Source organism: Triplophysa rosa, linkage group LG22 (assembly GCF_024868665.1).
Source record: "Triplophysa rosa linkage group LG22, Trosa_1v2, whole genome shotgun sequence".
NCBI classification, from domain to species: domain Eukaryota; kingdom Metazoa; phylum Chordata; class Actinopteri; order Cypriniformes; family Nemacheilidae; genus Triplophysa; species Triplophysa rosa.
In genome coordinates, this window is record NC_079911.1 from 20563454 (window position 1) to 20585589 (window position 22136).

Genomic DNA, 22136 nt, shown 5'->3' on the forward strand with positions numbered 1-22136 from the left:
TTTTGATGTAAATTCCTCTTCTGCACACACACATATTACACAAAGTATTTAGTTTAATTCCATCAGAAGTAACTGTAATTAAATTACAGAAAAAATAAGAGTAATCCCTTACTTTACTTTTTCAAGGGAAAAGTAATTAAATTACAGTAACTAATTACTTAGTAACTAGTTACACCCAACACTGCTCCAGAATGTTCTAAGAGAAAATTTTAGAGAAATATAAAGATAAAAGAAAAATGACAAAAGTCTACTGAACATTATTACTGTTTCATATAAATATGTTAATTTTTATTTCTAAGTGAAGAAAGAACATTTCTAAGAAAACAGTCCCAAAACATTTAAATTGTGTCTCTTTAGGTTTATACATCCATAATTTTAATAGCCAATTACTGTGCGTTCAGACCGCCGCCGTTGACAGCGTCAAAAATCGCTCTGGGCGCCCTGCCAACAACGCTGTAGAAAGAGTCTTGGGCGCGCTGACGCTCTGACGTAGATCGAAATCTTATCTTGTATTTAAAGGGGCCGCAAAGCAAACAAGCTTGTTGATCTTGTGCAGACTGACCACAAGAAATTGGTCGGTGGAAAGAACTTTATTGTAGTTACACGTTTGCTAACGAAATAAACCAATTAAAAGCCATTTGTGTGGTGTGGCTTTTGTGTTCATGGTTAAGTGCTAGTCTAATTTCAACATTATAGGAGACATTTACTAGCCTTGGTCTTTAATTAACATCAATTTGTGTGCAACCTACATTACAAACTCTCCTGGTCGAAGTGTAACGTTAGCTTTAAAGCAGTTGGTCAAAGCGGTGTTATTTTGAGCAAATGAATTTCATTCCCGCTGGAAAACAAGCGTTCTGTTGTTGCATATAAATGTTGCATATAAATAGTTTAATATTCTGCAGCAGTAACACTGTTTTGCATGCTCTGGCGCTAAAGTTAGCATGAAATTCCCGCTTATTTACAGAAAATGTATAACGTCAATGCACATCATCGGCAACTCACCAGGAACACAAACAATCTCAGACACCTTGGTCCACGCATCATTTTTTAAATTTATGTCCCTGTACGCAAACAGGGACGCGTCGTATAGGATTGGGAAACCCGCCACAGCAGTTATCAACCTCTCCTCCATTTTGCTTGGGAACTAATGTGGTCGGAACCAAAGTTTACAGGGCTGCTTTCTCTGGAATCATCACAAGCGATGGACTTCTACGTTCCGATTGGTTGCCGCCGAACCGCGTCATAGCTCATTACCATAAAGTTAACCTGATTTCAACTCTCCTTGACGCCCTCAACGGCCAAGACGCGCCGCGCCGCTCCTCGCCGCCGGCTCACATTGAAAATGAATAACTTCCGGCCACTTTGACGCTCTCGACGGCGGCGGTCTGAACGCACATTTAGTGTGTTGCCTTTATACAATCATGCTTATTATTTATCTAACATAGCTTCAATGTTCCTTGTCTATAAAAAAAACAAGCAGACACAATTACTGAATTACATCATTCACAACAAATGATTAAAATGTATACGAATATAGCAGGATTTTTAATGTGATAGTACACCAGCTGTGGCATGCTGGTGTACTTACAGAAAGGGCACTGACTTGTACATTCCTTTAACAATTTCTCACACTCCCCTTTGGTTAACACTGTTTTATGCATGTTACCAAGGAGAAACGGGGAAAACCTGCAATGCCAAGGATCAGCAAACAGAAATAAGTGGGCTACAGAACGTCAGTTTTATCAGATTTGTTAACATGTTTCATTACAGTGATCTTATTTTTTTTATCTTTAATAATTGGAGAGTCCATCAGACGTCGTTTCTTTTAAACAAGCATTTTATCCATTAATAACATATATTTCCGACAGGGCAGAATGTGGCATTTAGCAGTTTTTGAAGCAAACTGCTATGTATAAAAAACATTCACTCAACATCACAAGTTAATGATGTGGCATTTAGAGGGTGATGCATCTGAACTATTCAATTGTTTATCAATGACAATCAAGTTCATTAAACGTGGGGATTAAACCTTATGAAAAAAACTTCCCAAATACAGACCGTACACTCACCGTGATGCTAGATATAGCGAAAGTGACGCATACTGAGGAATCGACGTCATTACTTGTGTTTAACCAATAAGGCGAGGTTAGGGCGAGACGACACGTAGACCCGCCCTTAATATTACCCCAGCCACTAACCAATGAGACGCGTAGGGAGCGGAGCTCCACATGGGGCTCCGCCCCCATATGTAGCACCGCCCCGTACTGCATCCTGCAGCCAGGACCTCCTCGGATTGGCTAATCTTAACCCCTCCCCCACACCTAATCCTAACACCTAATGTTAGTGGGGGATGGGGGAGTCATAATTTGGCAGGGAGTCTGTTTTCGGCACAACACCAGGGCTGGTGGGGCTTTCAAAATGCATGAAATAGCAAGCACATTTTCTTATGACTTTCTTGCACCGCGCTTACAGAAGAGAGAGACATATGATGCACGTTTAAATATGTCATTAAAGCAGAAGTTGTTCAGTTCGGTTCCATTCACACTGCGTAAATGTGGTGCAGACACATTAGTGAACCATGCGTCTACAAAACGAGATGAAACACTTACAATATAAAGCATTATCATCCAATGTCGTTTTGACTTTTACTACACAGTTCAAACTTCTTATTAGTCACCAATGCAACAAGGGTACGAGCAGTATTTAAACAAATATTATTTATCTTACCTCTACATTCTTGCACATTAGGATTTTTATAAGATGCTAGTTTGCACAGCGTCCATAATCCTGTTTTAAAGCTGAAACGGTTGCTTAATTATGGCCAGGGGGTTACTTCATTGTCTTCAGCAGTTAGAGTTCGTAGGGTTTCACCTTAGGACAGGTGCACTATAGAGTGTTTTCACGACGCGTCATCAATCCGGAAGTGGGCCATGTTGGAGGCACTCGGACGTAAACAATGCGACTGAACTGAATGGAACTCGGTGGTTTTGCTGATAAAAATGGTCAACTATTGTCGTGTTTTGGGCTGTACTGATCGGTCGGACCGAGAAAAACATTTGGAGTACTATAGACTGCTAAAAGTTATTACCAATCAAGGAGAAGTGTGCAAAAAACTGTCGGAGGAAAGAAGGCATTTGTGGATTGCCAAACTGTACCAGGATTTTCAGGGCAAGAATCTTCATAACATTCGTGTTTGTTCTTCTCATTTCGTGTCAGGTAGGGGAATAATTGGACTAATTTATTAACTAATTTTGTAGTGTAATAAGTATACACTCATATTAATATTTCGTTGCTGTTTGTTAAATACCGGTCTTAAAATCTGATTATAATTTCATTTCATAAACTACTCTAGTAGTGCAAGACATAAATATTTTCTTTAAAATGTTGCTGAAATTTAGTAAATGAAGCTATATTTATTATTAATGTATTGTAGGTAAAAGATCTGACCTGCACAAAAAGGATGATCCAGATTGGGAGCCATGCCTTAATATGAGAGGAAAGCAAGAACCACAACAACCTAAGGACTCATTGACATCACGTTACAAACGTTGTGTGAATCGAGCCCAGCAGAAACACAAGGATGCTGCTGCCCATTCTTTGCTTCTTATGGACACACCAGATGATTATGATTGTGCCACAAGTGACTATGTCAGCGATAATATCTGCAGTGTAGGGACTCCAACTGAAATGACTGGTGACTTTATTGATTCTATGACCACTGAACTTCAAAATCTGACAACAGAAAACATTCAGTTGCAAAAATTGTCCTCTTCATATGACCAAAGTGCATTTGAGGGTAAAGATGAAAAGGTTTTATTTTTCACTGGTCTACCTAAATATCAGATTTTGTTAGCACTATTTACATACCTTCGTCCCTGCCTCCCTGTGAAGAAGAATTGTCACCATTGTTGAGATTCATACACCGATTCTTCATGTCTAACTGATTCAGAAATGTAACAGTTTTGTGAAAATCATTTATTCTGTAAATTGTCCATAAAATTGCTTAATTCTCTTTCAACTGTGTCATAACTCCACCTTCACATATTAAAAACACAAGACACTCAAAAGTAATTTACAGAACTTCATTGTGATGATATAACAATCATTTTCTGATCCCACTGGATCTTAGTTTTCTTTGCCACAACATGTGTGTTAGACAGTAAAGAAAACTTAGCATTAAACTCAAGAGCCCAACTAAAGCAAACACTGATCACAATCATGATGATTTGTTGAAATTTCAACATTTTTTCAACATTAATTGCAGGTGCAAAAGTGATATTGATTCAATGCCATTAACATTCACAAATCAGCCATTTTTTTATTCATTGATTCAATGGTTGCTTGCTGTCTGGGTATCCATGTGGAAAGGTACAATATGTGTACCTTTGAGGGTACTGCCCCAGTGACAAGCCATTGTACCCCTAAAGGTACACATTTTTTCTGACAGTGTACTCAGAAACAAATGTATAGTATAATGCAATGTAAGTCACTTTGGATAAAAGTGTCTGCCAAATGTGAAAGCCAAGGTAGGTGATTTTTTTTGCAATACACATGTCGTTGATGAGCTGATGCTGTGCCTCACCCAACTCTCGTCTCTCACCCAACCACACACCATCTGGTTATATGCCTCCAAAACATTTAAGGTCCTCAGCTGTGTAGGGGCTTAGCGAAAAAACTAAGTAGTTCACTATGTCGGGATAAGAAATAGAAGGAAGAATTGTGGGGTCGTCAGTCCACGACGAAGGAGCCAGCTCGTAAGGATCTTTATCGCCTATCAACTTTAGTTTCTCAAAACATCGAGCCCGTTCCTGCATACCAAGTCCGTCTCTGTAGGATTTAGCAGCTTCCACACGTTCCTGTCGTGGTTTAGACATCATATACAAGTAGACAGTGTATTGAGTAGCGCATTCACAGTGCAATCCATGCTATTGTTTACGTCCGAGTGCCTCCAACATGGCCGACTTCCGGATTGATGACGCGTCGTGAAAACACTCTATACCGATGTCTAACTTCTCCATCGCTCTTCTGGTATCGGCGCAGACACAAACTCGCGCCCATTATTCACTGGAGTCACTTCCGGTCGCGTTTTTTTCCTTGCAATGTTTTCATTATTTTTTTTACTCAGTAACGGATGCGATTTTAAATATAACGAAGTACAATACATCACACAAATCATACTTAAGTACAAGTAAAATTACAGATTTTAAAAGCTACTTAAAAAAGTACAAGTACACAAAAAACCTACTCCATACAGTAACGCGAGTAAATGTAATTCGTTACTTTCCACCTCTGATGTTGTATTCTATTGCTGCATACACGCACCATTTTGATGAATCTACGTCGCAGTGACAGAGGGCTGAGATGCTCAGCAGATGGCGCTGTAACATTTGATAAATCACCAGTCAACAGAACATCTACGATAACATCAAAGAAATCACAATTGAACAACTTCGTTGGGTCGGTCAGGGAAATCTTGACGTTCTTGTTTGTTAATTATTCATTTGATGCGTAATAACTTACACTCTGGCAATATTTCTCTGTAATTGAGAACTTTTCCTCAGCACATACAGCACATAAAGCGGTCATACCACTCAACAACACAGATAAATGTCAAATAAAATGTTTAAACACAAATATCGCTTAAATGACTGACTGAGCTGGTTTTAACTCGTTTAAATGAATATGCGTCCTAAGGGGGAGGAGACACTTAAAGGATGAATTCACAAAGTAAAATCTGTAGCCAATGAAAAGCGGAAAAGGTCGAATATGCTAATGAGCTCTTGACAGCTGAGAGCGAGTCCAGGCGCAGCGCGTGAGGAGAGAGGAGCGTCTCAAACTCGCGGGATTTGATCATGAATCACGAATCCTCTTCATGAAGATCTGCCGCGCGCGTTCTCTCGTGAGTGATGTATCGTTTGTTGTCGCTGGAGCGCGGGCGACGGAAGCGGCGGCTCGAGCTCAGTCTAGCGGGGATATATGAGCTCGAGATGCTCAAGCAGCGGCACGAGACGCTCATCAGTCGCGCGCTCGCGCTGCACGCGCCCGACAGCCCGATCCGGACGCACGACGACTGCAGCCCGAGACGCCCGCCGGTAAGACGTCCGTTTCAGCCTCTTCGGACAGCGAGTTTATTCACGAGTCTAAAGTGAGAAAGAGGTTTTTAAACCGCTTCATTGTTTTCTTCACTTTTGTCAGTCACAGTCTGTCGGTGAATATAAACTTGAATCACATTCATCATTAGACGCAAAGACTCACATTATGGTTCATATGTTTTTCTTTACTGTTGTACTAGATCACATGACGTATACTGTAGGATACGGTATTGACTATAGCAAACTATATAAAGTACTGTAGGATATTACAGTAATTATATATCGGGTCAAAGTTGTGAGTAAATGTGTGGATGTGAGTCCCAGTCAAAGCTGATGTTTATAACTCCCAGTTAAACCAGTAACTGAAAACTGGTTTCACATCACTAAAAGAGAACAAGACCGGCTAATAAAATCATTCCACATCTGAATCTGTCTCTCTTCTCCTGATGAGATTTATTTTTATTCTGTGTGTCATAACTGAGGCTCTGAAGAGATACACACACACACACACACACACACACACACACACACACACACACACACAACACACCACAACACGTACCATAGTCTTTATTCCTGGTATCACACTTCTGACAGCAGTCTGACCTGAGACAACAGCTGTGTGTGTGTGTGTGTGTGTGTGTGTGTGTGTGTGTGTGTGTGTGTGTGTGTGTGTGTGTGTGTGTGTGTGTGTGTGTAAACACAAGTGTTATGAGTGTTGGTGTAGTGATGGTGGTCTCTCTGTGGGGTGGGGGTGGGGGGGGTTGTTGTACAGCCCTGAGCTCTACTCTGATTGATGGGTTCTGTTGTAATGGTCTGGTCTGGTGTTCAGATGCCGGTGACATAATAATAATAAGTGCCTGACTGTGATTCATTGATAAGAGCAGAAGGTTAAATGATGCGCAGAGATGATGCTGTTTATAGAGCAGATCTCACAAACTTCACTGTCATCCAGTCATCAGTCAAGGGATTTTTATGTGTTTACATATAAATAAATGATTTGCTTATAACATTGTTGTTCATTGTATTTTGTTTAAATGTTTGTGCAGTGTTAAACAACTGAAACATGAAGTTCTTCTGGACCAGCGTTCTTTACGTCATCTTGTGTGTTCTATAGACACACATGTATGAAAAATCATATATCTTTTGTTCGCGTACGTGTGTGTGTGTGTGATTACTTTCACAGGAGAAATATCTGAGAAGATCTCCATTTCAGCTCATTGTTAACATTTGAGATGTTCAAGAGATTTTGTATGTAATTTTGACCCTGTCTTAGTAATTTAAAAAATGTAATATTATTATTTTTTTTTTATCTGTTAAGTATTGTTTGATTGTGTGTGTGTGCATGTGTTGTGGTTCTGGTGTATAGCAGTCAATAAATAATTGATGAGATTGAACTGCTGTCTCTGATTGATTAAATCTCATGAGGGTGGTCCCGCTGTTTCCATGACGGTGTGTGTGCGTGTGTGTGTGTGTGTGTGGGAAGGGTAAACCCTACAGTATGGGGACAAAATGTCCCCACAAAGATGGCAATATCCAAAACCCTTGTCCTTGTGGGGACATTGTTTGGTCCCCATGAGGAAACAAGCTTATAAATCATACAGAATGAACTTTTGTGTAAATGTAAAAGAGCAGACAGTTGTGTGTGATTGTTAGGGTTAGGGGGAGGGAATATGATACACAGTTTGTACAGTATAAAAACCATTGCGTCTATGGAATGTCCCCATAAAACATGGAAACCCAACATGCGCGTGTGTGTGCGTGTGTGTGTGTGTGTTCATGTTTGTATATCCCGGTGGGGACCTAAACCTGAATACACACCAACACATGGGGACTCGTGTCACTGTGGGGACCAAAATTGAGGTCCTCATGGGCACAAAAGCTTATAAATTGTACAGAACAATATTTTTTACAAATCTAAAAATGCAAAAAGTGTTCTATGATCTTTAGGTTTAGGGATAGGGTTAGGGATAGGGGATAGAATATACAGTTTGTACAGTATAAAAACATTACGCCTATGGACTGTCCCCACGGGGATAGTCAACCAAAGCCTGTGTGTGTGTGTGTGTGTGTGTGTGTGTGTGCGTGTGTGTGTGTGCGTGCGTGCGTGCGTGTGCGTGTGCGTGTGCGCGTGTGCGTGTGTGTGTGTGTGTGTGTGTCAGGTTAAACTAACAAGCTCAGTGGATGATCTTATTTAGGGGGCCCAGGAACCATCAGCAACCCCCATACCAAACAAACGCACGCACGCACGCACACACACACACACACAACATCATGATCTTGAGTGAACACGAGCATCACTCTGTATATAAATGAATGGATGGTGTTGATTTGACAGTGAAGTGTGTTCACTACTGTGTGTTGTGTTGTTGTTTTCTGTCGTGTAGTATGTTTTAATCATCCAGCAGCAGCAGAGTGTGTTAGAGTATTGTGGACAAATTCAGTGTGAAGAACCAGATTCACTCCACACACTGAGATACATTCATCAGCGTCATGGTGTCTTGAGTTTACTGTCAGCAATGGACTCTAATGATTGATTTAATGTTCTCAATATATCAATGAATCTATGAGTGTCATTGCTGTTACCTAGCAACAATCTCTTTAAATACTGTGCTCATATTTAACAGTTGCATCACGTAAGATCACAGAATGGGGTTTAATGTGTGTGTGTGTTATCAGGACACCTCCTGGAGTCTGATGAACATTCTACAGCATCAGGTTGGAGAGTTGAGGGTGGATACAGACAGCAGCTCAGTGGAGCCCCCTACAGACGCTGGAGACCCTCAGCATTCCTCGGGTACTGCACATACCTTCAGGGCCATACGCGCATGGTCTAAAATCCACTTTTGCTACTTTAACGACTGGAAAACGGTCGCACACCCGGACGCATGGTCTAAAAGGGTTGTCCCTATTCTCATGATGAGTCATGGGTGTGTTTTGGGCTCATCTCCCATTCCCTTTAAGAGCTAGATGCGCTCATGGCGGATTCACTATTTACACGGCGGAATTTGCAAGAGCAAAGACGGGGTGCAAGGTTAAAGCGCGCGAGCAGACCATCTACAGGACAAGCCAAATTTTTTATATATCTATACACAATAATAATCTTTTACATTTTAATGTTTTATTGTTTCATATTTAACCATGTTTGTGTGCTGCTGCGCTTCCCTCTGTGTAATAAGCAAAGTGAACGCGCGTTGTGGACCCGCCCAGAGGCGCATTTTCTACTAACGCGCTCTTTAGATAACAAAACTTATTGCGCTGTTGACTTTAGACTTTAGACCAGGTTTGAGTTGGTCTACGGCGCAGTTTATTTTCAGTTCCTCAAAATAGCAGCGCGCCAACAACACACCTCTTTTTTAGACCAGCACGTCCATGGGCGCAAATGCATTTGCTATTTAAACAACATGGTGCAGGACGGGAAAATGAGACGGGAAAAAACATTAAACAGTTTTACTGGACAGCTTCCAGCCAATCAGAATCCAGTATTCAATTGAATTAATTGAATTTATCAGTTTGTTTCTCTGTTGTTTCATAAGTAGAACAATGTACAGTTAGCTTGTCATTATCACATTCTCTCTTCCTGTCTGACTGTGTGTGTGTGTGTGTGTGTCAGGTTTGTGTGAACAGATTGAAGCTCAGTCTTCAGTCAGTGTGTTGGACTCGTCTGGTCTCAGTGAGATCTCTCAGTGGTCCGCTCACAGTGTCCACCTCACAGAGAGACCCAAATCTGCTGGTGAGTGGATCACTACTCCACCTCTCTCTCTCTCTCTCTCTCTCTCTCTCTCTCTCTATATATATACTTTCACACATAGTTGAACATGAATAAATATGTTAAATTCACACAGATGGAAGTTCATTCAGCACACAGATATAATCTGTGATGAGAAATGAAGATCAAGTGGATTTGGCTCACCGTCTGCAATGGACGGCTCAAAATTCAGAACTGTTTTTCTTTTCTGGTTGGTTAAATGTGAAATGGTTAAATTAGAGACTTCAGAAATCACACAGAGTCTTCAGTGTAGTCATGAGACGCTGAGAGAAAGACCCTCTGTGTTAGAGAACACACACGCACACACACACACACACACACACACACACACACACACACACACACACACAGGCAGACACACACACACACGTGCACACACACAAACACGCACACATGTTGGGTTTCCATGTTTTATTGGGACATTCCATAGACGCAATGGTTTTTATACTGTACAAACTGTATATCATATTCCCTACCCCTAACCCTAACAATCACACACAACTGTCTGCTCTTTTACATTTACACTAAAGTTCATTCTGTATGATTTATAAGCTTGTTTCCTCATGGGGACCAAAAAATGTCCCCACAAGGACAAGGGTTTTGGATATTGCCATCTTTGTGGGGACATTTTGTCCCCATACCGTAGGGTTTACCCTTCCCACATGCACACACACACAGACACACGCGCACACACGCACAGACAGACACACACGCACACAGAAATTCATGAGTGCTTATGTTTTTTAAGTTTGTGTGGTGTTCTGGTTAGTATGCATCACTACACACACAATCACACAAACACACACACACCAATGTATCTAATCAATGTATGATTATAAAACCGTCAGAATTGATGAGTGAAGTAAACACACGCACTGTTATTCATGTTGATGATGTGGTTGTGTGTGGTATTATTTCAGATGTTGAGCTGTGTGTGTTTGTCTCTGTTTGTAGGTGATGTGTTTGCTGTTGATCGTGATGGGAACAGTGGGATGCGAGCAGTGGTCCCTCGCTCTCTCTCTGCACCCCACCCCCCGCTGGAGGGCATCACAGAGGGCCTCGGGGAAGATGAGCTATGGTCCTGGCGGTCCGCAGACGAAGACCCCACAGCAGAGGACTACAGAAAGGCTCAGCGCGTGGAGACGTTCATCCTCAGTCTGATCCAGCGCCGCTCTCTTTCTCTCAGACCTAATAAACCTCGGACCAGCCTGGGACCTGAGACCAGAGGGGTGGTCCGACAGGCTTATAAAGAGTCACCCTACAGCCCTGAGCGGTCCAAGTCCTCGCCCAGTCCAGAGAGACACGCGTGGAGCCGTCGCGGTCTGGACGACGAGCAGCACGTCCGTTACCCCAAACCCGCCCTTGCTGGGATTCGCTCTACCTCGCTGGATTTTCCGTGTGCCGCTTTGGACCCCAGCAGCAGCGAAACCGAATCGCCGCAACATTTCCAGGGTTACCCGCCGCCCCGCTCGGCCTCCTCTGATGAGCAGCTGGTGAACGGTCAGTATATCCCAGCACAGCCCTGTCACGCTCAAACCAGAGCCACGCCCCAGCGGGCGCACGTCACCCCAAAACCCGCCCGCGGCACGTACTCCCCTGAGAGGGTCCCGGCGAAGACCAGAGCCGCCCAGAAGAAGTGTCGCTTCACAGAAGAAAAGGTCACGTCGAAGAAGCCGGGCCGAAAAGCCTGTCGCGCCCAATCAGAGAACAGTTTACTGGGCCAGCGAGTCTCAGAGCGCAAATATAACACGGTGGAGCGGGACGCCAGCCGAAGCGTTCAGCCCAAAACACGCCGCCCGCCAGGAGCCTCCGGTCACCGCCGATGGCGCTCCACGCTGGAGCTGAGTCAGGATGAAGCCGAGCCTCCTCCCGAACAACCAATCAGGCGCTCCCGCAAACCTAGACCCGCCCCTCCTCCCTGCGTTTACAGCCAGCCGTCGCAGCACCATCATCAGCCTCACCTCCGTGCCGAATACCCTCAGCGCGCCCCTCTGTGCCTGCCGGACCCCGTCGCGGGAGAGTCTGAGTCCAGTCTGAGCGAGGCGGAGTCGCCGGGGTCCAGCTCTCTCTCCAGTGACTCTGATGAGAGCGGGGGGTTGGTGTGGCCACAGCAGCTCCCCCCGCAGCTGGCACCGCCCTCTCCACCCGCCGGAACCTCACCGCAGCCCAAAGCCTTCGTCAAGATCAAAGCGTCTCATGCGCTCAAAAAAAAGATCCTGCGATTCCGAACTGGATCTCTCAAAGTCATGACCACCGTGTGAGACGAGTTGTCACTTGTGTTATGCAGATCCATTTCATTATATTTAATAGATTATCTGAAACACTACATTCTCCGTTCTTCTTCTGTTCAGTTCATTCCTGCTCCTGTCATTTCATCTGGGGCGGGCCTTGTTTAAAATCAGTCCCATTTCATGAACTTCATTCAGAATTTTCCCTAACCCTAACACACACACACGGGTTTCTGTGTTTTATGGGGACATTCCATTGATCCATTGATATATCAGGCTTATGATATATTCTATCCCCTAACCCAACACCTAAACCTAATAATCACACAAACCTTTCTGCAGTTTTTAATTTTCAATAAATATCATTTTGTAGGATTTATAAGCTGTTTTCCCTCATGGGGACAAGGTCCTTCTATCCCCACAAGGTCAAAATCTACTGGTATTACTATCTTTGTGGGGACATTTTTTCCTCACACAGTGATGCATACCAGTACACACACACACACAAAGAACTTAAATGATTATTCCTTTATTTATTTATTTTACTAACTATATGAGAACACATCAGGACTTTATTATGAATGTAACATGACTTTTAAAACTATTTTAACTTGACATGACATCAGACACACGCACACACGTGTTTATGATGATGTCTCATGATGGCTGATTGTCTTTATGAATGTAATCTGTAAATAAAGATCTGATACTCTGAGGATCAAGAGCTGTAAACCTCTGCTCTGTTCTTTGTTTGTGAATATTGTGTGTTTCATGTTCACAAGCAGGCGCAGCACCAAATAAAGTTTATATTCGTGTATAAAAGTCAAAGTTATTAGCAGAAGAGATATTACTGAAGACATTAAATTCTGAAGATCCTGTCATCATTTAATCATCCTGATCATCTGAACTTACAAAAATGCGTTTAAAGATCGCATTTGAGTTTCTGTAGAAGAAACAATATTATATATTATATTATATTAATACTTAAAGCTCCTGATCACTGTCTGCTTTTACTGTTTTCAGAACAGAGAAACTGTGTGATTTCACTACATCCTGATTTGGATGAATATAAGAATGAGTAAATGATCAAAGTATTTTCATTATACAGTGACCTCATGTTTGTCGGTAAAGATGATCAGTAGTATTATGAATGTAGAGATTTCTGAGATCTTCTCATAGATATTCTTTTATGATTTCCTCATGTGTTTGAATGTAGAAATCTTCAGGTAACACAGCGTAAGTGGCAGAAATGTTGAGTTGAATAAGCGTCAGTGTTTATTGTGTTAAAGTTGAACTGCTGTGGAGTCGCTAGACATTTCTGTGAACGCTTCTGTGTTTCCAGTCTGACTGCAGGAATGCACATTCACATAAACACACACACACAGAGAGAGAGAGAGTAATGAAGTCCAGCTGGAGCAGCACTCTCTCTCCCCGTCTCTTCATGTGAAAGTATTTAAAGAGCCCATACACGAGATCCTGACAGCCGTGTGCTCCATCAACAAACTACTGGAGGAATTCAAGAGTTTAGTCTCTTTAGCTCTTTCACTTTCCAGCACTAAGGCAGGCTGTGTGAACTGAACTTCATTCTGTACATGTACAAAAACTCAATAAGAAAATTTTCAAATAAGACGAAATACTAGTTTCTCATTTGAAAAACATGAAGAAACTTTCCAGTGTGATCATTTTTATAGTGCTGTGTGTTCAGTGCTCATTCTGATCCGACCGATCTGACTAGCTTCATCATGCTGAGTTTGGCAAGCTCTTGTGTCTAATATAATTTTGTTGATCTACCTATATAGAGCAGTGCTGACCAGCGGCTGTAAAGAGAAAAGATGAGAAATGAGATCAGGGATCAGTGGACACAACTGAACAACAGTCCAGAGAGACAAAGAGCACACACCAACCTCACACAACCAAAGAAAGAAAGAAAAAGCTGCCTGTGTGCGTGTGTTTCCATCTGGAGGTGGTTACACAGGCATGTTCCCTACAGGGCCAAAAACCCGGAGCATTTCCTGTGAGAGAGGAAGACGAAGAAATGAAAAGAGAAAGAGACGTATTAATGGATCCTACAGCACATCTGGCTTCCATTAGAGCAGACGAGAGCAGCCAAACAAAAAGAGAGAAACTGCAGAACTGACCTATTTCTGCTCACAACACGGACATTCTGATGAGATTTTACAGACATCCCAGTCGAACATCACACACCCAACATCTCTCCAGCCCAACACCACACACCCTAAACCCAACATCTCTCCAGCCCAACACCACACACCCTAAACCCAACATCTCTCCAGCCCAACACCACACACCCTAAACCCAACATCTCTCCAGCCCAACACCACACGCCCTAAACCCAACATCTCTCCAGCCCAACACCACACGCCCTAAACCCAACATCTCTCCAGCCCAACACCACACGCCCTAAACCCAACATCTCTCCAGCCCAACACCACACACCCTAAACCCAACATCTCTCCAGCCCAACACCACACACCCTAAACCCAACATCTCTCCAGCCCAACACCACACACCCTAAACCCAACATCTCTCCAGCCCAACACCACACGCCCTAAACCCAACATCTCTCCAGCCCAACACCACACGCCCTAAACCCAACATCTCTCCAGCCCAACACCACACGCCCTAAACCCAACATCTCTCCAGCCCAACACCACACACCCTAAACCCAACATCTCTCCAGCCCAACACCACACACCCTAAACCCAACATCTCTCCAGCCCAACACCACACACCCTAAACCCAACATCTCTCCAGCCCAACACCACACACCCTAAACCCAACATCTCTCCAGCCCAACACCACACACCCTAAACCCAACATCTCTCCAGCCCAACACCACACACCCTAAACCCAACATCTCTCCAGCCCAACACCACACACCCTAAACCCAACATCTCTCCAGCCCAACACCACACACCCTAAACCCAACATCTCTCCAGCCCAACACCACACACCCTAAACCCAACATCTCTCCAGCCCAACACCACACACCCTAAACCCAACATCTCTCCAGCCCAACACCACACACCCTAAACCCAACATCTCTCCAGCCCAACACCACACACCCTAAACCCAACATCTCTCCAGCCCAACACCACACACCCTAAACCCAACATCTCTCCAGCCCAACACCACACACCCTAAACCCAACATCTCTCCAGCCCAACACCACACACCCTAAACCCAACATCTCTCCAGCCCAACACCACACACCCTAAACCCAACATCTCTCCAGCCCAACACCACACACCCTAAACCCAACATCTCTCCAGCCCAACACCACACACCCTAAACCCAACATCTCTCCAGCCCAACACCACACACCCTAAACCCAACATCTCTCCAGCCCAACACCACACACCCTAAACCCAACATCTCTCCAGCCCAACACCACACACCCTAAACCCAACATCTCTCCAGCCCAACACCACACACCCTAAACCCAACATCTCTCCAGCCCAACACCACACACCCTAAACCCAACATCTCTCCAGCCCAACACCACACACCCTAAACCCAACATCTCTCCAGCCCAACACCACACACCCTAAACCCAACATCTCTCCAGCCCAACACCACACGCCCTAAACCCAACATCTCTACAGCCCAACACCACACACCCTAAACCCAACATCTCTACAGCCCAACACCACACGCCCTAAACTCAACATCTCTCGGCCCAACATCACATCTCCAGTGTTGTCTCTCTTCTGTGTTTCTTCTCAACAGGAGTGAGTTGGTGTTGTTTGTTGCTGGTTGACTTTGACAGCTTCATACCACAGTCTGGGAGTTCTGCCAGACAACCAGAGAGAGAGACACATACAAAGGGAGTTTCTGGGGTCACTCACTTCAGACAGTTAATCCTCATCCCACCCAGTCAGTCTCTCTCTGCCCCTCTCCCAGTACAGCAGGAGGAGGAGTCTGTCATATGATTGACAGCTGCACTCATTACAATAATCCTCTACAACACAAATAATGAACAGATGAAACCCGACTCAAGCCTCAGATGAATAAATCACAAGAGAATGTGAAATTTAAGTCAGTGGAAACATCGGCCTGCAGATGTTTAGTCTACATGAAGCAATAAAGTGCTGCTGTTTCACTGCTTACTTTAGCTATTAGTGAAATACTAAACTGTTTTGTTTTTCATCAGGTCCACAATCTGTCATAACAGCGAATACAAACTAACATTTCAATATCAAAGCATAACTTTCATATTTTGTGCTTTGCTGCCTCCTTGTGTTCATACAAATAACAAACATCCACCCAGACTCGATGTAAAAAAACATGTAAAATAATTCAGAGAGCTGGTAAAAGATTTAAAGATTAAATATTTTTCATACAATATGTGGGAAGACGAGAAGTTACCCAAATCTTTTATTGACTTTTATTGAGAAAAAGGCCAAGTTTGATCTGTATCATAAAGAAACTGCTCTATCAAAGCCACAAACTCTATGAGGAAAATATAAACAAATATTATGAAAAAAAATACTAAAATACAGATAAACAAATAAACAGCTTGATATTATTTTGCGAAGACAGTGTTTATTCAGACTTTACTATTTTTAGTTGTTGTTTAAGCTTAATAAACCCTTTTAAAAAATGCAAAAAAATCTAATAATACAGAAATAATATATCAAATATATATTTCTAATCACATTTTTTTAAAGTGCACTTACGTTTGACAATCTGACAAAAAGATAAAGTCTCGCGATACGGTGACGTCATACTCCGTTCGGTCTGCGCAGCGGCGCGTGAACTCGAGCACATCTTTTATCTTCACAAAACTGCAGCCGATGAGAAATGATTTGCAAACTTTCTAAACGATCATTTATGTCCATTGAGATTATATGAAGCTGCAAATGAAACACTGGGGATATTGTGGATGAATCTGATCAAAGCAGAGTGAGTGAACTGCAATCGTTTGACAATTTTATTTAAATGTTGTTTCGTGCTAAGATTGATTGTGTGCAGTAAATTGTTTGAACGTTATTGGAGAAGAGTTGTTTGGTTAAATTTGACTTGTGTTAGTTGTGGAGAGATATGGTTGTGTTTCATTGTATCACTTTATTATTTTGAGAAGTTTCTCAATGAACATTTGTAAATATTGTAAACAACGTGTCATTGCTCTTGTTGTGTTGGGCGATTGTTATGGTAACAATAAAGTCTCATTTGATAACATTAGTCAAGTAGGTAAGGCAAGTTTATTTATAGCAAATTTCATACACAAGTGCATCAAAGTGCTTTACATAAAATGATTGACAAAGAGAAATAAGACGTATCTTTAAAATGCAAATGATTTAAGATCACAAATACAGATTTTTAAGATAACAAGATCTTTAGATTTTAAGAAACAACAAAACAGCAATAAAATTGATTAAAAATGTGAGTGTGTATATAAAAGAATAAGAACAAAAGAAAAAGAAATGAGAAATAGAAGTGCAGTTGATGTAAACAGTACAGTGCTCAGGTTGTGAATGCACAGCTAAACAAGTGTGTTTTAATCTGGATTCTACTGTTGGTGAACGTCTGATGTCATCTGGAAGCAGATTCCAGCTACGGGTGGCGCGATGGCTAAACGCTGACTCGCCTTGTTTGGAGTGACCCCTTGTTATCTCTAACTGACTTGATCCTAATGATCTGAGAAGTCTGTTTGGTTTACATTCAATAAGCATAATGAAATGTATTTAGGTCCTAGACCATTGAGTGATTTATAGACAGTTAATAATACTTTGAAGTTGATTATAAAAGTAACTGGTAACCAGTGTAGAGACCCGAGGATTGGAGTGATGAGCTCAGATTGTTTGGTTCTGGTCAGTGTTCTGTAGAGCTGCAGCTGTCTGATGGTCTTCTTGGGAAGCCCTGTAAGGAGTCCATTACAGTAATCCACCCTGCTGGTGATGAAAGCATCAACTAGTTTCTCTAAATCTTGGTTTGAGGCAAAACATCTGATTCTGGCTATGCTTCTGAGATGGAAGTACGCTGATTTGCTTATTGCTTTGACATGACTGCTGAGAAACTAAGGTCAGACTCTAAAATGACACCAAAATTTTCATCCTTGTTACCAAATACAATGACTTCAGTTTTGTCTTTCTTTAACTGAAGGAAGTTTTGACACATCCAGCTGTTAATTTCATCAATGCACTGGCAGAGAGAGTCAATAGGCCTGTAGTCATTGGGTGAGAGGGTTAGGTAGATCTGAGTGTCATCTGCATAGCTGTGGGGGGCAATTTGGTTAGGGCTGCTCGATTATGACAAAAAACATAATCATGATTATTTTGGCCAATATTGAGATCCCGATTATTTAACACGATTACTCATTAACTTTTAAAACGACATAGAAAATAAATAATTTTGCTTTTAAACTGTGAATTCAACTGAAAAATAAATGTAAAGAAATAGCACAGCTGAACCACTGTAAAAGAAGGGGGTGCGCTGTGGATTTATACCACAAGAAAAGAGAGGATCCTTGCAAAATGGAATGTGGCACAATAATCGTTTTACCTCGATTATTTTGTTTTTGTAATTGTTGAAGGCCAAAATTGATGATTACGATTAATTCTCGATTAATTGCACAGCCCTAAATTTGGTACTTTTTCATTATTTGGCCAAGTGGGAGCATATACAGATTGAAGAGGAGCGGAGCGAGAATTGAGCCCTGTGGAACACCACAAGTCACGGGTGTCCAGTCAGATTTATGGTTGCCTATGTTAGGGGTGTAACAGTTCTCTGTAAAAATTGAACCGCACGGTTCTCCACCAACGGTTCAGCCGACGCATTTATAATATGGTTCATTAGAAATTATAATGCGTAAAACAGACTGACAAAGTTCAGCTAATGTATGTTTGTCGATGGATACACATTTAATACCTACAACAAATCAAATAACGTAGAGAAATTTCAATAGGATTGACGTATGCTGTAATATGACCAGTCATTTATGCTTTCATCACCCGGGTGTTGTGAGCGCGAGTGCAGGTGAGGGCCCGGTTGCATAAAGCACCTTAAGTGTAATTTTCCCTTAAGTGTGTCCTTAAGTATACCTAAGTTTTACTTATAAGTTTCTCCTATTGTCTTTGATAAAGGAAAATCACCCCTTAAGTGTCATACTTAAGGGAAAAACTTAAGGTGCTTTATGCAACCGGGCCGAGACCTGAACAGCACATGTTGCTGTTTAAACGACACTCATTCAAGCCTTGTCAATTTAAACATTTAAGTGCAAGATGATGCAGAAGAAAACTCGCTGTGAGAAGACCCGAAGCGCGCGCAAGGAACGTCTCAGACATGGCGCAAATATTGAGTTGTCTTTGAAGCGCTTAAACGGACAAATTCACACATGAAGTAGGTCAACATGCCCCTCTTGTCCAGTATCTTAACAAACATAGTAGTTATGTCTTAAGTGAACGGACGAAACAGACGAAATACAGTATCAGTGTACTGGATGGGTTTCATTCCTCTTAAAGCGACAGCAGCATATTCCTGCTGTCTGTTCAAAGTCAAGGAAATCACTCACTGCTTGTGACTCAATAGCTTATGTAACTTCAATTATGATTCATCTTTATTTCATTTCTACATATGCAATGTTATGTTTTATTTGATTACTTTAATCCATTTCTACCTTAAAAGGTATACGTATGTACAGTATCTTATTTTATTTTCTGCTTTGCTCTGTTGTTTTATTGGTGCTTGTGGCAAGGGGGGCGTGGTTCAGCGAGGTCTGCAGCGGGAGAAAGAGCTGGGAGACGAGCGGTGAGTAAATGGGGCGAGTGCAAATGACAAACTCCTGTGTTCCATTCTAGTAATTGGCGAGGGGAAGTATAAAGCCAGCGTGGAAGCAGAAGCCGGGGAGAGAGAGAGACCCACGCGACTACTGCTGGAGCTACTGAAGCCGAGAGGAGTACGAGAATCTTCAAGTAGGGAGACTGCTTGTTAGTTTGTGTTTATGTTTAAAGCGCGTGTGGCGCGACGTCTTATGGAGAGAAGTGTGAAAATAAAGAGTACTTCCAGCAGTAGTCAACCCGACCCCGACCTCTTCCTTCATGACTCTTGTGAACGTATCACAGTGCTGTTACTTGTAACTTGATTATTTGTTCTTATTTTTATTTGTCAGTAGTCCCTTTTCCCTGAACATAGCACAAACCGAACCGAACCCGTGACCCTAAAACCGTGACACAAACCGAACCGTGAGTAATTTGAACTGTTACACCCCTATTTCACATAGTAACCTCTGCCTTTAAGGTATGACCTGAACCATTTAAGTACCGACCCAGAAAGCCCTACCCAGTTTCCCAGCTCTGAGCACTGTCTCTGTGCTGTGATGCTGACGGAAACCAGACTGATAATTGTCCAGGTAGCCATTTGAGTTCAAGAATTTGGTCAGCTGATTGAAGACAACCTTTTCAATGATCTTGCCTATAAAGGGAAGATTTGATATTGGTCTGTAGTAGTTAGACAGTAAGGTTTGGTCTAGATTGCTCTTTTTTACTAGAGGTTTGACAACTGCAGTTTTTAGGGACTCTGGGACAGTTCCTGAGAGCAGTGAGGTATTTACTATTTTTAGGAGATCTGCTTCCAAACAGTTAAACGCACTTTTGAAAAAGGATGTGGGAAGTGTGTCAAGGCTGCAAGTTGACGCTTTAAGATGCTGTACCGTTTCCTCCGAGGTTTTGTGATCAATTGTCTGAAATTCAGACAGAGTTACTAATTTCTGATGTTGTTGTACTGAAGTCAGACTGACCTGACTGCCGCATGGAGCTTTGCTGATTTCCATTCTGATATTATTGATCTTCTCAAGGAAACAAGTTGCAAACCCATTGCATTTGTCCTCAGACAGCATTTCCCTGGGAACTTGACTCGGGGAGGGGGGTGGATGTTGTTAGTCTCTCTACAGTTGCAAAAAGAGTGCGAGTGTTATTTGTTGCAGTTTATAATGTTAGAGAAAAAGTTCTGTCTAGCTTTGCCTAAGTCAACATTGAAGGCACGCAGACTGTCTTTATAGATGTCATAGTGAACTTCAAGCTTTGTTTTTCGCCACATGCGCTCGGCTTTTCTGCAAGTTCTTTTCATGCTTTGTACTGCTGGTGTGTTTCTCCAGGGTGCTTTACGCCTGCCAGTTTTCGCCTCGACCTTTACTGGAGCAATGGCATCCATAGCATTTTTTACTTTTGCATTAAAGCTATCGAGGAGAACATCCATAGAGTCTGCAGATATATTTGATGACAAAAACATAGCATTCATAAATAGCTCACTAGTGTTCTCATTTATGAATCTCTTTTTTACAGAGACGGGTCTATCTTCAGTGGCAGGACTGATTGATATATCAAAGAGAATACAGAAATGATCAGACAGCGCCACATCTCTAATAATAGTGGATGAAATGTTTAGATCCAGATGATTGTGTGTGGGACGTGCCCATGCTGGATCAGATCAAAAGTGTTGAAACATTTAAGAGTTCATTTGCAGTGTTGTTTTCTGTCTTGTCTACATGAATATTAAAATCTCCAGCAATAACAAAGCAGTCAGATTCTGAGGAGATAGCTGATAGCAGTTGTGAAAAGTCATCAACAAAGACTGGGGATATTTGGGAGGTCTGTAAATAATTGTAAACAGAATGCGTGGTGCACCTTTTAAAGCAATACTCAAGTATTCACAGGACAGGTAGTCACCAATTGACACTTGCTTGCATTGAAAGAGATCTTTAAATCGAGCAACTATTCCTCCACCTCCTCTAATAGCTCTGCAGACATTTATCAAAGTCAAGTTTGGGGGGGCAGATTCATTGAGGATTGTAGCACTACAGCTATCATCTAACCAAGTTTCATTTACAAACATGAAGTCCAGGTTGTAACTGGTGATGAGGTCATTAACCAAAAAGGATTTGTTTTTTAGTGAACGGATGTTCAAAAGTGCTAATTTCATAGTAACTGTTTTTTGTTTTTTACCCCCGTCATTCTCAGAGTGACGTCTAATAGGCAGTAGATTAGATAGGTTTGCCATACGACTGGAAAGGGCCTTAGCTTTTCACTT

At 42.2% G+C, this 22136-nt stretch overlaps 1 protein-coding gene across 1 annotated transcript; it reads left to right on the forward strand.

Moving 5' to 3' along the window:
- The first annotated feature begins 5646 nt into the window (after nucleotides 1-5646).
- Nucleotides 5647-12894, forward strand: dact3a (dishevelled-binding antagonist of beta-catenin 3a). The gene is made up of 4 exons (XM_057321146.1): nucleotides 5647-6092; nucleotides 8772-8889; nucleotides 9706-9825; nucleotides 10816-12894. Exons 1-4 carry the CDS (start codon nucleotides 5907-5909, stop codon nucleotides 12120-12122), a joined length of 1731 nt encoding a protein of 576 aa, XP_057177129.1. The 5' UTR covers nucleotides 5647-5906; the 3' UTR covers nucleotides 12123-12894.
- The last annotated feature ends 9242 nt before the right edge of the window (nucleotides 12895-22136 follow it).

Bases quoted from the DNA above. Each gene is read 5' to 3' on its own strand.
- dact3a (XM_057321146.1), top strand. From the start codon at position 5,907: ATGTATCGTTTGTTGTCGCTGGAGCGCGGGCGACGGAAGCGGCGGCTC. The intron at 6,093-8,771 runs GTAAGACGTCCG...GTGTGTTATCAG, and splicing joins GCAGCCCGAGACGCCCGCCG to GACACCTCCTGGAGTCTGAT. The intron at 9,826-10,815 runs GTGAGTGGATCA...CTCTGTTTGTAG, and splicing joins AGAGAGACCCAAATCTGCTG to GTGATGTGTTTGCTGTTGAT.